Raw genomic sequence first — 16,074 nt, forward strand, 5'->3', positions numbered from 1 at the left:
ACAGGCTGGGCCAGGGAATCCTGGGAGTCTCTAGTGCTGCTATTTGTCTCTTAGGTTTTCACTTTTTTCAGTACCTCTCTGTCTGGGGCTCTTGAATCCAGCTCTGCCGTGAGCTCACTGTGTAACCCAGGGAACACCTTCCCCTCTCTGTGCCTGGCTTTCATCAGGAGGGAAAGATGACCTCTAAAGGGCCCGGCTAGAGTTACAGTCTGACTGTCTGTGCTTGCAGGAAGGATCTGTGGCTATAGCTGCCTTGCTCTAAGCCTTCTGGGCAGTCTTGGGGTGTTGTGTGCCTGCCAGCCCTCAGATGGGTACCCAGCACCAAATGAGGCGGGGTGGAGTAAACTGAGAAAGCAGGAGATCTCATGCTGGCCTCTGGGAGGTGCTTGATATGGTGGGGACATTCGATCTACCCAAGTATTGAGCAGTTGAGGAGACACAGAGAAAGGAGACTGTTGTTTTCTTGGGAAAAAAATAGCATGGGCATGCGACCTATTGTTGTGAAACTGACAGATATTTTGTGGAGGCAAGGGAACGCTATGTATTAAAGGTTTCATTGGTTAGCATCATATAGAGAGAGCTAGGCAGTGTCTGTCTTGGAGCATATAGGTGCTACCTGGCTTTGACTGCCACATTGTGTTACAAGGGCAGATGAGACTGAATCACCTGTAGGTACCAGGAACCCCAGAACTAGGAGCATGGAGGAAGGTAGCCTTTGCCTCTCTTCTCTTGGTTGGCTCTAAACCTGTGTCTATACCTGTCTTACGTCTCTCTATATGCCAGGGCTTGTCCTGCCTTTCAGCCCAGAAGGACAGGACAACAAAGTCAGGGAGAGGGGGCTGAACCAGAGAGGAGAAAAACCGCATTGGTGACTTCAATGACCCTACATTCTGGACACCTTTAACCAACTCCTTAACTCCAGTCTGACCCAAGACAAGGCTGAGGACTGAAAGTGTGCACTATCGGGAAAGGAAGCTCTTGGTAAGTGGAGAGACAATAGATTATGATATAGATGCTGTGACCTTTCTTTTTTTTCTTTTTTTTTTTTTTGTTCTTTTTTTCGGAGCTGGGGACCGAACCCAGGGCCTTGCGCTTCCTAGGTAAGCGCTCTACCACTGAGCTAAATCCCCAGCCCCGATGCTGTGACCTTTCAAGGAACTGTGGGAGTTAAGGAGGAAGCTGTGATGGAATTGGATGTGTGAACCAAAACCTGGAAGATGGCCAGAGGGGCATTCTGCCTTCTGGGGCCCAAGGAAGAAGGGCATCAAGAAGAGGTGAGAGGTGAGAGATGGGAGTCAGTGAGCATTTGGGATGGCCACACTCATGATCTTAAAAACAGAAGGCTGGGAGGTGAAGTGAACCATGGGTAATGGACTCGTTTCCTGGACCATGCTGGAGAAGAAGAGGACCCCCATTAATGTTTGCTTCTGCATTCACCTGAGCTTTTACAGAAGCCCAAGGTGTTGGGGGTGGCGATGGATTTCCAGGAAAACAGGATGTCTATGGATTCTAGGGAACAGATGGCAGCTCCTTGGCTATAGAGCCTAGATGGGTGGCCCAGCCAAGCTCTTGGCAGAGCAAGTCTATGGCAGCAGCTCTCGGCCGTGCAGAGTGTGCGGAGATCCAGCCCATCTGCCTACAGCATGCCGGGGTATCCTCCATCCAAATCTTACTCGATCGAGCTGTGACCCATCCTCCAACCACAACCAAGGGACTAAGAAGTGCAGGGGGCTAAGGATGGTGGGTAAGGACAGCTCTTCCCGGAGAGGTGGTATAGCAAACCCGCTCCTCTTAAAAAATGCAAACATACGGTCCATGTTTGCTGAACGGTGGAAGCATAGTTCTCTCTCTAAGTTGCATTAGAATGTTCAGAGGGAAACAGGCTGACCTCTTTGAAAAATGCCAGACTGTAAATATACCAGGGGACTTGTAGGGTGGATAATGAAATATCTTAGACTATTTAATACCTAGGCACTTTTTCCCAAAGAATGAATTCAAAATGAAGGGAATCAGGTAGGAGAAGAGAGTCATAGTCACCAGGGAGGCATTTAGCTGCCATTCAAATGAAGGTGGGGGTCTGGTAGTGGAGCCCTTGCCTAGGATGCTAGTGGTTTGACGCCTAACAAGAGAGAAAGCAAAAAGAAGGCCTTCCCTGAGTCTGTTTCTTGATTTAGCTTTAGTTTCAGAATCTCAGGTAGAGGGGAAAAAAGGGTCAGACGTGACCTGCCCCTTAGGGAAAGGGACATTTGTGCATTGAGTCTATACGTGCAGTTGGGCAGAAGGGCTTGCCTAGCGGAGAACTCTCCTGGGCTGTGGAATCAGCTGGGATCCTGTAGTAATATAACCCTGCCTTACGGGCCGTTTGTGAGCCTCTCTTGCTGTTGGAAACTTCTTTCTATCCAGCCTCAAGTCTATCTTGAGCCACACTCTGACATTGAGTCAGCTCTTTGGAGCTGGCCCAAGCAAACTAATTCATCTTACAACGTGACAGTCTTTCCCATATTTGAGAACAGCTCATACGCCATCCTGCACCTTCCCTTTCCAAAGCAGGCAAACTTCCTCACATCCCCTAGTCGCTCTTAAGACACCTCCGAGGGACTCCTCGCCGAGCTGTCAGCCCTTTTCCGGACGAATTTCGGTGCATGGATGTCCTTGTAAAACGTAGTGTTCGTAACCCAATGTAGTACTGAAAATAGGCCTGACCACACGCAGAATATGGTGGATATTAATTTCCTTGTCCCGGGTCCCAACACCTACTACTGTGATATAAAGTTGCACACTCTTGTCTAGAGATCTAAACATACCAGCTGACCTCTAGTGAAGAACGGGTGATGTTCCTAAGGCCCTGGCCTTCAATTGCTGTGATGTCTCAAGAGTCCCCAGTACCCAGGGGCTGAGGCAAAAGCCTTTATATACCCAAATGCAAAGGGACAGCTACTTCCTATATTAGCACAGGAATTTGTGTGTGTGTGTTGGGGAGGGAGGGAGCGAGTGTAGTCAAGAAGGGGTTCAATTTTCATCCTGGCATTTCTAACCTATATAATGATTAGTAATTAAAGTTTAGTTTACTTAATGTGGTCATGTTACTAAAGAGTTTTTTTTTTTTTTTTTTTACTTAAAAAGCCTAGTTGGCTAAATGTTATTCTATGCACTTAGCTCGCCATGTGTGCCAGCTGGGGAAGGAGGCTGGCACGTTGACCACGCTGCTTCGAATATGCTGCCACTGCCAATGACAACAGTACCTGCCTGTCGACTTAAGAAGTAGTACTGACCGACAATATGCCGCGCGTTTCAACAGGCATAAGGCACTGTGACAAGTGGTGCAAACAAGCAGGTGAGGGAAAGAGAGGTGGACAGACAGACAGGCACGAGAGCGCTAGGAGAACAGCACAGTTAGGTCTCTCTGCTCAAGCAACTGAAGACTTGGTGCTCAAGACAACGCCGTTTGTCTAACACGCAGCGGTGGCAAGCAGCCTACACAAATTTGGCAAGCCCAAAGCACCTGCTGGTGCACCTGCCTGTGTATCTGGCTGCTCACACACCTTTAATACCCAAATATAGTTTCATCATTTCCAAGAGAGTGTGAAATGGCCACTTTAGGAGTCTCTTCATGAGCTCCTGTTTATTGTCAAGGGCCCAGAGGGGAGAAAGCCAGAGACTTTAGATTGCAGTCCTATCTCAGTTCACCACACTCCCGTGTTTCCAGCCATCCCCCTTTCCCTTCTGGCTCTGTGTCCTCCATACTATGTCACCAAAGCCTCTGTTCTCTGAGTTTCCCCCTTGATCTCCTCACAGTTCCCCCTTTCTCTCCCAGGCTGCTCCCCAGCTCACCTGTACTGAAAGGGGGCTACCGTGGCTGTGATTGGCTGGCTCTGCTGATGGGCTGAGGAAAAGCTAATGACCCCAGGAGTAGCAGAGGGCCTTGCGCTCTGTACAGGGCTGAGCACTGGAGAGGAAGTCCCCGAAGCTTCCCCTTCCTCGGGCTCCAGACACCTAGGGGCTTTGTAGTTGATGTTTCTTTGATCTTTTCCACGACAGCCAGAAGGCAGTCGACCTTCAGGAGGCCCTGGAATTTGTGTCTCTCCATGACAGCTTGTCTGGGGCGGGCTCCTTCCTCGGGTCTGGCGAACTGGAATTCCTTCCTGGGTCTTCTTCTTCTGAGTGCTTTGTGTTTCCCCAGTTCTTCTGGATCCTGTTTTGGGGGTTACCCTGGGGCTGTTCCAAGGGGAGCCAGGAAGGCTTTCTACGCTCCCAGCCAGTTCCCTGGCTGGCCCTGCACCCCTGGGGGTTCCTCTTCCCCTGTAGGCCTTGGGGGATGAGTTTCTAGAAGAGACTGCAGCCTTGCCCCTTCTTGGGGAGACCCCTCGCTGGGGGCTCAGGGCCAAGTCAGCCTGTTGGCGAGGCCGCAGCTGAGGAGAAGCGCCTGGGGTGTGAATCCTGGTCTGAGAGGAGGCTCGAGGCACGGGGATAGAAGAGGCATAGTGTGGACGGCTGGCGGAATTCACGTTGGCCATCCCATTCATGGTCAGCAGCAGAGGTAGGGCAGCATTAGGATCCTGCAGAGAGGGGACAAAGGGAGAACGTCAGGTAAAGTCCCAAGTCCCTGTCCCTAGTACATAAGAATCATGCTGGCATTGATAGAGAGCCACGGGCTTCCTGCTTGACTCTAGACAAACATGCCTGTGTGTGAAAAGGCCATGCTCTACATGTCTGCTTTGCTTAGCGTTCCTAGACTCTGCTCCTCTCTGGTAATGGAGACAGACTACCTCACAGCTCAGACCTCTTCATGGTACCCCGGGTTCTCAAGACACCTTCCAAGGAAAACGCAATATTCTTCTACAAGCCACTGGACCAATGACGTGAAGACCCCAGTTCCTCCCCCAACTCAGAAACTTGTAACTAGTGAGCCTGTCTCCTCTTAGGCCTCCCACTCTCTTACCTTCCTTGTTGATGAGCTCTCTTCTGGTCCTCCTTGCTCTCCCCACCCCCACCACCATGGGGGGGGGCGGTTTGAGCACCTGGCCCAGTGTCTTTGCTGGATCCTCATCTACCTCCTGCCTTGGCGAAACTGTTCTCTGCCATTTCCTGCCCCCACACCTGTAGGTCAAAGCTGCTGCCCCAGATAACCTCCTGTCAATAGCCCTTCATCCTTCTCTTTAGCCGTGACCGTTAACCATCCCACCTCTCTTCCAGTTCTCTCTCTCCCTCCCCTTCTCCTAGTCACCAATTCTGCCACGTTAATGAGTGAAGTAATTGCTCTCAATTCAAAGAGAATTTGTAGCACTTTACAAAGACATATGTGATAAAACTCAGATCAATTGGAGTTAAGCCTTAAAAAAAATCAAAATATAAGAATTTACAGAATACAGACACGAACGCATCCATACGTTTGTTATAGGAAAGAACTTCTTAAGCACCACATCAAAGGCAGATATAATCAAGGAAATGCCAATAGGTTTTGAATACATAAAAGTTAAACTTTCTATATGGATTTTTTAAAAAAAATAATAACCTTTTGCAGGCATTCAAAAAACTACAGGGATACCTGCTACAAGTGTGGAAAGCAAAGAATCATTGCCTCAAAAGACAAGACCTTTACCATGCACAAGAAAGGGGGTGGGGAAACAGGGCTGGAAAGATGGCTCAGTGGTTAAGAGCACTGACTGCTCTTCCAGAGGTCCTGAGTTCAATTCCCAGCTCACAACCATCTGTAATGAGATCTGATGCCCTCTTCTGGTGTGTCTGAAGACAGCGACAGTGTACTTATATATAATAAATAAATAAATCTTTTAAAAGGGGGGGTAAACAATAAACAAAAATCCATAGGAGCAATATGAAGTCATCCAAAACAAAGACAAAGGCTCCCTTTGCATCCTGGCCTGGCCTGGAACCTGATAAGCAGAGCCAACTAAAATTCACAGAGGTCAGTGTGTCTGACTCCCACGTGCTTGGGATGAAAGACATGGGCCACCAGGCTGGGCTTCCATTCAAAGACTTAAACATGCAAATGAAACAGGCTCTCATATGTTGGTATCGATTACTATCTTATTGAAAATTGTAACACGGACCGTTGGTAAGAACCAGGCCCTTTATCCCACTGTGGGAACAATGGCAAATCTAGAAAATTGTCCTAGGAACATGATTAAAGATGTGGGCAAAGATTTATGTGCAATGAAAATGCTCAGGTTGCCTTTTGGTGGGATAAACTGTTATCACTGTGACAGTGGTGACAAGGACCTTTGTGGATTGCGAAGAAAACTCCCAAAGCTTGGTCGGTCCACCTGAGGCCACCCACACAGCCACTCTCATGCTGACAGAAGCAGTCAGCAGCTGACTGGGGTTGTTTACGCCTCTCTCTGACCTTTGAGCGGGGACCTGGGACCAGTCCATAAGAAATTAACCTGGAGTGTTAAGCAGGGGTGGGTTTGTAGATTGGCTTGAAGGCTCCGAGTCAGTGTACAGAGGCTCAACTTCCCAGCAGATGACAAGAAGGAGACGCCATGCCCTCTCCCCCCTTTCCTCCAGTTCATAGTTTGGTGGCATGATGCCATCACTGGAAGAGCTAAAGTCCCTTCCACCTGCTCCATTGGCGGTGGTTAGCAAAGCCACGTGTATTCAGAAACCATGACAAGTTCTCTTCTGTCCCTCCAGTGTCGGTACCTACAGGACCACAGTCAAGGTTCATCTGGCTCCTGCTTCCCCACTATGCACTCAGAGCCTGCCCATCAGGAAGGACTGAGAGAGTGAGTCACCCTTTGCCTGTCCTGCTTTGTCCTCAGTGCTGAAGCAAAAGACCAATAAGTACCCTCCTGGGGTGGTTTGAATAGGCTTGGTCCAGGGGCACTGTTAGGAGGTGTGGCCTTGTTGGAGAAAGTGTGTCACATTGTGGGGATGGATTTAGAGACCTTCCTCCTATCTGCCTGAAAGATAGTGTCTTCCTCTGACTGCTTTCAGTACAAGATGTAGAACTCTCAGCCCTTCCAGCCCCATGCCTGCCCTGACACCGCCATGTTTCCCATGGGCCTTGATGATAATGGACAAACCCCTGAATCTGTAAGCCAGCCCCAATTAAATGTTATCCTTTATAAGGGTTGCCTTGGTCATGGTGTCTCTTCCCAGCAATTGAAACTCTAACTCACTCCCAAAGAAACCTAGGAGGAACTCAGGCAAGTCCTGCCTGTACCTGCTGGAACATAGACAAGTATTCAACCTGCCCATGCTTAGCCCGAAAAATGAAGGCAGGATAATATTGACAATTACTGAGGTACAGACCATGAGTCCTTCAACAAGGAGAGCGCCCCTGGCTTTAGCCCATGGCCGTGGATTTAGCCTGTCATCTTCCTTTTACCCAGCCCTACCTACCCTTTAGCGATCGGCTCCGTGCATCAGTGACGGTGCCGAGCCTTAGCTCTGAGGTTTATGTGGGCTCAAGCTGCTGACCTGGCCTAAAACATCAAGCTGTGCCGGGCTCGGAGATGTTGAGCTAACCCGCAGTCAACTCACAGCAAAGGCTCTAGACTGCTGTACTCAAGCTCAAGAGCTTGTCTCTTCTATGGTCTAGCCCCCATGGTAAACAGCTGCATGGCCAATTTGTGTTTCCATTCTTAATCCCAATCCAAATGCAATGTGAGGACCAAATCCAGTCAGGCCCCTCAGAGCATCATGCCTTCTGGAAATTACATCTTTAAGAGAATCTTGAAATTGTCTCTTGGTTCAGAGTGTCTCCACGGTGTTGCTTCTTGATTCAAAGGCCACCCCAATCCCCCATTAGGAGCCCAGCTTACCTACCTTATCTGCTAGGGACCTCCAGCTCCTAGCTCTGCAGAGACTTCCTTGCCTCAGATGTCTCTATACCCTCTGGCTAGGGCTGGCCCGATTTCCAGCTCTCACAGTCTGAAGGCCAGGCTGCTTCTAGCTCCCTCGCTAATGGAGTACACCCACGCCCCCTCTGCTTTCACTAGATCATCATTTTTTTAAAAGCATGATGGGAGAGGACTTTTAAAACAGCACCTTGGTAGGTCACTGAGGCCCCGCCCTGCCTCTCCACTGCAGTTGGGACCTTGCTTGACCCTCCTCCTCAGAAGGAAGCCTTCTAAGAGATAGGAAGCAGGTGACAGTCATTGTCCCAAGTGGGATGTGGGAGAACCACGTTAGCCTCAGAGTAATAGAGAATCATCCCATGCAGCAAATTATTCTAACCTATGGCAGAGGGTTCAGCAAGGGGCTTTCCTAGTTTGCCTTTGAGTGTGCATCTCCAGGTACCAGGCATCTGTAAGGGGAACACAGAGGATGCCCAGCACAGCCACCTGCCCTTACCAAGCTATTCCCTCTGTGTCTCTTAGTGAAGCATCATTTCCAATCCTTACAACAACAGCCTGAGAAGGTAAGGTTTACTATTCCCCTTTCACCAGACAGGAAGATGGTGCTGTGGGTAACTGAGTTAGGCCAAGACATACTGCAGATGGGGTGGGCTCTGTGGATCCACAGGCTCCATTCACCACCAGCAGGGCCCAGCCCCAGCCTCCACACCCCTTGCTCCATGGAGCTCTCTCTCCTTGCTGTGATGGCTGTTCTGAGTCTCTCAGAGGTAGAGCTGGGAGGCAGACTTAGTCCATAGGTTGGAAACCAGAGCAGAAGAGAATCACTCCTGGGCAGCACGGAGACGGGGGTTTCCCTTCTTTTCTTTCCCTGGTGTTCCTCATATCCTACACGTTCCCTGCCCCCTCACTCTGTTTGCCATGGGTTAGTTGAGGGGAGAACTGATAAGGGCATGGGAAGGGGGAGGGGGAGTGGGAAGAGATGATAGAGGTAATCCAGTCTGGCCCCAGGTCTAATATGCCCAGTTGGTGGCTGGTGACACATGTTGGCTAGGGTAGACGCTTATACGACGGCTAATCTTGGTTGTCAACTTGATTACGTCTAGACTCAACTTAAACCCAAGCAGCTGGGCATCACTGTCAGGGATTTTGTTGATTGGACAATGTGAGATAGGAAGAGCCACCCTAAGGCTGGACACATAAAAGGATGGAGAGGAAGGACGCTTTTGCTTTTTGCCTGCTTGCTTTCACTCTTGCTGGCAAGTTCATCTATCCTGCTGCTGAGGCATCCCTTTGCTGATATCAGAACCTTCTTCTTTGGGATTCCAATGTAACCGAAGCCCAGCACCTCTCTAAGGATCCTCTAGGTCTCCAACATCATCAGACATCCAGTCTCATGGACTGAAAAACTATAAGAGTCTTGGTCTTTCTGTCAGGAGGTAGCCATTGTTGGATCATCTGGACCACAGCCTATAAGCCATTGAAATAAATCCCATAAACACATGTGGGATTTATTGAATGAGTACTATGAATATATTAATGAATGACTATAGATGAATATATGTATATACTCACTCTGTCAGTTCTGTGTCTTTAGAGAACTCTAACACAGCTTAGGAGAAAGACTGTGGAATTAGGAGGAGGGGTGGAGAAAGATGCATGGAGGGGGTGCTCTGAGCTGAGACATGGACAGTGGTGCCTCCTGAGGTCATCAGTAGGCCCAGATATTTTCTCTTGGGGCACAACCAAATGCCTGCTAGCTGTGGCAGCTACTGTATTCTTAGTGAGTGAAATGATTTTGGGGATTCTATACTTGCTCTGGGGCTCACTCTGCTCCTGCTCTGCCCTTACCTCTCGTTGTTTTGAGTCCCGAACAGGCAGAATAAGGCAATGCTGGGGAGATGCTTGACTTTATCAAGGTGGCTACTAGTACCAGCATCCTTCATGACAACTTCACGGCCATCTTAGGAGGAGGGTCAAGGGCAGATGAAAGCTAGGGATGGAGGGAGGGAGCCCACCAAATCACTATGCACTCTGATCTGAAACTTCCTTTGGTCTCGGTGAAGAAGAACAAGGTCCCAAGGGTCCCTTAGAGTCCTCATTCTGAGGATCCCCATCCTCAACAAGCTACATTAGGGAATTGGTATTCCATGTTTCAAATAGCATCCCACTTTCCAAAGGGTTCTTGGCATGATCTCTGTTCAACATTCACACGCCCTAGCTGGGTACCACCCATTTGCCAGGTGCTTTGCCAGGTGCTATGTCAATCAAGGTGGCAGACACCCAGGTTCTGCTCTCAAGGACTGAAAGATACACCAAGAACCTTGGGCAGTGAGCACCATAAGGCAAAACGAAGCACCACGGAGACATCGTGGCCAGAAAAGGATGTGGTATCTAGTGAAGCCTCAGTAGAGAGGCAGCAACAGGGCTGGCAGTTGACAGTCTTGGAAATGGTGGCTTGGTACGGGGTTTTGCATACCCATGGGTCTATTCATCAGCTCCACCATCCAGACCCTGATTTTCAGTGGGATTGAGCACCACAGTGATGAACAGGGCTTGGAGCCACCAAAGTTTCTGGACCCAAAGCCTGGCTCTGACATTTGCTTTTGATCTGACCCCTGGCAAGTTCCAGAACTTGAGTTTTGCATTCTACAAAATGGAACCAAGGCCAGCACCTACCCTACTGACACAGTTTCAATATGTAAGTTAGTTAAATGCAAAATACTTAGAACCATGCCTCAACAAATAGTGTTGTTAGGACCTCAAAGACAACAGCTCTGTCTGTCTTTAATAGTTTATCGCTAGTATTTGTTTATCTGTTTGAGACAGAAATGCACATATTCTAGGCCGAAACTCACTGTGTAACCAAGGATGACCTTGAACGAATGATCCTCCTGCCCCCACTTCCCATTCACTGGGATCACAGACATCAGCCTCCGTGTCTGTTTATTCAGTGCTAGAGATTAAATCCAGGACTTCTTGCATGCTTGACTCTGCTAACCCACGCCCTTAAATAACCTTCTTTTTCTAGTATCCCCATCCTGTGTCCCCAGGATGGAGGCTGATTCTCTTGTCAGAACTCTTCAGCAGGACACACTCGGCCCAGATTCCACCCAAGTGTCCACCATGAAAGGAGGAAGAGACCGAACAGTTTGGGAAACGTGTCGCGTCACACTGTGCGTGAAGGCTTCCAGCGGTCCGGAAGGCTCACCAGTTCTTGCTCTGTGGCTTTAGACAAGTCAAGTTTCCAAGCTTGGAGTCCTCGCCTGCAAAATCTGGTCGTGGGCTTTCAGGAAGATTACATGAGGGAATAAAAATAAGACACCCAGTATAGTGACAGTCACATGGTGGTGGCAGAAATTATCTTAGAGAAAACATCTGTCCCTCCTCCAAGTTCAGATGCCTAATGGGACTGCCTGACGTTCTGCAGGTAAGTCAAGGGGCCGGTGGCTTCAGGTAGAGCAATGCCAGGACCCCCGGCATAGTGCATGGCACCCTCATCAAAAAATTGCAGCTTGATCACTCCACCCTATCCCCCTTTTGTCTATACTCCAACTGTCTACTCTCACACACTCATCCTGGTGAGACAAATACATATCGAAAGTTTTATTTATTTTTAAATATTATGTGTGGGTGTGTGCGTGCGTGTGTAAGCGCCGATGCCTGTGGAGGGCAGAGGATCCAGAAGAGCTGGAGTTACAAGCAGTTGTGAGCTGCCTGGCGTGAGTCCTTTCCCAGAGCCGGAAGTGCTTTTAACCCACGAGCCATCTCTCCAGCCTCTTATATGTTATTTTTAAACTAAACTCTTTTTAAGTTGCCTTTCTAGGCTGCACGTCTGACACCATTCTAAACATTGCACCTGCAATAACTTGCAATGTCCTACTAATTGGTGTCACCACTGTCCCCACTTCAGAGGCACAGGCTACAGGGAGGTTAAGGGTCTTACTTGGGATCACACAGCTTACAGAGGGCAGAGCTGGGTGACACCTAGACGGTCCAGCTAGCTCCTGAGTCCATGCTTGCAACCAGCCCCTGCATTTTCTCAGCCAGCAGCTAGAACCTGCCTCCTTTCCTGCCTCCACCCAAGCTCTCAGGCCCAGGCCACATCAGGACAAATGCCAGCTAACTGCTTAATGCTCTGCAAATCCCAGAGCCAAGAAGTATTTTGGGCCTATAAATATTTTACTCTAGCTTAGAAGGTGGTGAGAACCTAAATGCTAGCTCCCTCCATTTTGCAAGGACTGGGACAGGCCTTGGGGAGGAAAGCAGTCCCTTGCGAGGCTGGGGAACTCTCCAGATTGCTAGTTCTAGACTGTCCGTCCTCTGCCCCACTTGCCCATGCAGCAGCCCGCAGTCTTTGCAGGGTGGGTCTTGCCGTGGTGCTGATAGGACAGCTCCTCCCGCAAGTGCCTGTTAAAGGCGCCACAGCTCTTTGGAGGAATCAGTTAAGATGCCCATTTCACAAGGCTGGAACATCTTAACCACACCACACCATAAGGAGGATGGATATATAATATGGAAACAAAAAAGCAGCGGTGGAGGGGAATAAAGGAAGAGAGGGTAAGGGGAGAGAAGAGCCTAGAGCATTCCACAGTATAGAGCGGTAGCTAAATGCAGATCCAGAGCTGCCCGGATTTTCCCCATCCCTACACACCGCTATGCAAATATGGGCACTGATGGTGCCTGAGGTCTAGAGGCAGTCCAGAGCATAGATATACAGACAGGGGCGCTATGAAAGGAAGGGTACAAGAGTCTCACTCTTACTGTACTGCCTGTTAGTAAGGCAAGACCTTACTTAGCACAGCGCTGATCTCTCTGTGGTCAGCATCGTGTCAGCCATTTCAAGGCAGTACAAACACTGCACAGAAGGTTTCATATCTGACCTAAGCTTCATTTCCATTTGGGTATCATTAGACCAACTGATGTAGGTAGGACTGGAATGGAGCGGATATCCGAAGCTAGACAGCAAGCGGAGTTTTCATGTTTAAACTATGGCAGGGCTGGTGAGGAGACTCAGCAGGTCAGAGTATACTGCTCGGGCAGGAGAGATGGGTCAGTGGTTAAAAGCATACATGTCCTTGAAGACAGACTGAGTTTAATTCCCAGCTTCCACATCAGGCAGCTCTCGACAACCTGTAACCCTAATTTTAAGAGATCTGACACACCTCCAACCTCCCCAGACACCTACACATAACTAATAATCATTAAAAGGAAGACAAAACATACTGCTCTTTCAGAGGACCCGAGTTCTGTCTCCAACACCTACACCATGCAGTTCACAGCCGCCTGTAACCCTAGCTCCAGGGGATCTGATGGCGCGCCCCGTACTCAGTGGGCATGTGCATTCAGAAGAGAGTCGGCCTTTATCAGACAACGAATTCATGATGTCACAGCTTCCAGAACCATGATCAACACACCCACATAGGACGTACGCATAATTTTAAAACAATATTTTTTTTAAAAGATCACAGCAGGGACTAGAGAGATGGCTCAGTGGTTAAGAGCACTGACTGCTCTTCCAGAGGTCCTGAGTTCAAATCCCAGCAACCACATGGTGCCTCACAGCCATCTGCAATGGGATCTGATGCCCTCTTCTTGGTGTCTGAAGACAGCTACAGTGTACTTATATATAATAAATAAATAAATCTTAAAAAAAAAAGTCACAGCAGGCTGCAGAGATGGCTTAATGGTCAGAAGCACTGGCTCCTCTTCCAAAGGACCTGGGTTGTATTCCTAGCACACAATATTCCCAGCACTCGCATGGTGGTTCACAATGTCTGTAGCTCTAGTCCCATGGGATCGAAGCCCTCTTCTGTTCTCAGAAGGTATTAGGTATGCACACAATACACAAACTGTGTGTGTGTGTGTGTGTGTGTGTGTGTGTGTGTGTGTCTGAATGATTTGTTTCACATGCTGAATAATCTCCAAAGTGTAGCATTCAAAGGCCGGGCCCTTGGGAAGTGACTAAGTCAGGACAGAGTTCCTATGAACAGGATTAGTGCCTTCTTCCACGTGGCTTAAAAAATGCCGTCATCCGTCTGTGACGTGAAGACACAGAAGTGCAGGGAAGAAAGTCGGCCTTTATCAGACAATGAATCCGTGATGGCATAGCTCCCAGAACCATGATCAACATATTTCTGATGTTTATATGTTCCACAGAGTAAGACATACATGCTTGTACCAAACACACAGAAGTATGTACCCCCTCACCCCAGATATACGCACTCACACTGAGACCAGACATACAGGGGCACACACACTCTCATACACTACACATACACATATACATGTACACATATACAAAAACACACATGTTCACTCTCACATGTTCTTAAATGCATAAGCCAGTTTAACTTTACTGTTTTCCTTTTCTTTTTCTTTCTTTTTTCTTTTCTCTTTCTTTTTTTTTTTTTTTTTTTTTTTTTTTGAGACAGGGTTTTCTCTCTGGACCCCTGGCTGTCCTGGAACTCATTCTGTAGACTAGAGACTGGCTTCAGACTCAGAGATTCACCTGTATCTACCTCCTGAGAGCTGGGATTAAAGACACGCGCTGCCATTGCCCGGCTAACCTTGCTTTTTTTTTTTTTTTTTTTTTTTTTTTTGAAACAAGGTCTTTCATTATGATCTGGCACTTGCTAATTCAGCTAGGCTGATTGGTCAGGAAGTCTCAAGAATCCTCCTATCCCTGTCCTCTCCTGCCATGGATTTATAAGCACATGCCACCATGTCTCCAACTTTTAAGTAAATAAATACACTGGGAACTGAACCCGGGCCATTATGTTTGCATGCCAAGCACTTTATCAACAACACCGACCCTTGCTGTCCTTCCCTCAGGTCTGTTTCCAATCCTGTCGGGTGGCCTGTAGTAGCAGCCAGCTTTCCTTGGGGAACAGTTATGGACCTGAAGCAATACATGTGTGGTACCTGGGGCCGGATGGAAAGGCAAAAATGGGCATCCTCAGCTTGCAAGGAAAGGGCTTGTCCTGAGTCATCGTGTCAAGTGGCAGCAGAGCTTGAGGTGACCACTCGGCCTTCTGTCAAGGTTAAATCTCAACCTCTCTCAGGTCTGGAATTATAAAGAGACTCTTGGGCTTGAGGATGGGGCCTGGAGACATTTGCTAGTGTTCGTCTGGTCTAGCCTCTAACCTCTGGCAGCCTCTGAGAACAGAGGGAGGACAATCTAAGAGGTGTCTGGGACACCCTCCACTGATTCATCGGCCAAGTCCTTGGCAGAAATGGGGATCCCTAGGCAGCAGAGAGAAGACAAGGGCAGGCAGCTAGTGTACCCATTGAGTGGGCAGAGGATTGGCAGAAGTCAGAGGAAACGGCTACAACTTGGCAAGAGCCGTGTGGGATCAGTACCCCGAGCCCGCCTGACTGGCTCCTATCTCAGAACAGGGATTAAGGTTGTTCAGAGACAATCGGATCCACTATTTCCCTCCCATATGCCTTCTGAGCCCTAGGACTCTGCAGTTCTTAAGAATTCCCTGATCCCCAGATTAGCATGGCCCCCTTTCTGACCTAAGGGAAAGATGGGGCTCCTGAGGTAATCTCAGGTACTCAAACTTGACTCGGAATAAATCATCGAGCAGGAGCCCTGCACCGCCTCCAGCCCAGCCCTGCTGTTCCCAGCAGAGGCTTCTGAATGCTGAAAAGCCCAGATTCAGCATGCCCACCACCCATTTCCCAATCAGCATTCTCTGACTGTTCCCTGACCCTGAGGGAACCTACACCCCCTCTGCCAGAGGGACATCACATAGCTAGACGTTCTGAGTATCTCACCTCTACCCCAGAGCTAAAACAAACAAAACACGTTTTCTAGTTCTTCATTCTGAGGCTTGCTTATCTCAGCGCCTGGTCTCAGAAGCAGAAGTGAAGTCTGAACTTCAGGGAGAGGCCTCAGAACTTCCTGGCTACAGACTCCTGCTGTCAGCATATCTGGTTTATCTTGCTGAATTGCTCCATCCAACGGCTCCACGCAAAGCAGTATCCTTGGTTCCTTTTCAATTAGCCAAGAGGAATGATTTAGTGCTAATGAAAATCAGCGGTTTAAAACTGTCCCACAAATCACAGGGGGCTGGAGGTCTGGTATAAATGCCTCCTGGGGAGGCTGGGCTAGGCCTGGGAAGCATGAAGCCCGCCCAAAGCTTCCTACAACTAACTATACAGTGGGGCAGAAAAGCCACCCTCCTTCCCCTGGTCCTCCCCCCACCTCTGCTCCTCCTTACTCCTCCCAGTCACTTTCCTGGAATCCAGA

The 16,074-nt window shown here is 48.9% G+C and overlaps 1 protein-coding gene across 7 annotated transcripts in view; it reads right to left on the reverse strand.

The window, feature by feature from the left end:
• The window catches only part of Nav1 (neuron navigator 1), a 252,363-nt gene that overhangs the window by 170,567 nt on the left and 65,722 nt on the right, over positions 1-16,074 (reverse strand). For all 7 annotated transcript variants that reach the window (XM_063272611.1, XM_063272612.1, XM_063272610.1 and 4 more), the window contains 1 exon segment: positions 3,832-4,556. In XM_063272611.1, coding sequence (XP_063128681.1) covers positions 3,832-4,523 — 692 coding nt within the window. In that variant the 5' untranslated portion in view covers positions 4,524-4,556.

Source organism: Rattus norvegicus, chromosome 13, assembly GCF_036323735.1.
Source record: "Rattus norvegicus strain BN/NHsdMcwi chromosome 13, GRCr8, whole genome shotgun sequence".
Classification (NCBI taxonomy): Eukaryota; Metazoa; Chordata; class Mammalia; order Rodentia; family Muridae; genus Rattus; species Rattus norvegicus.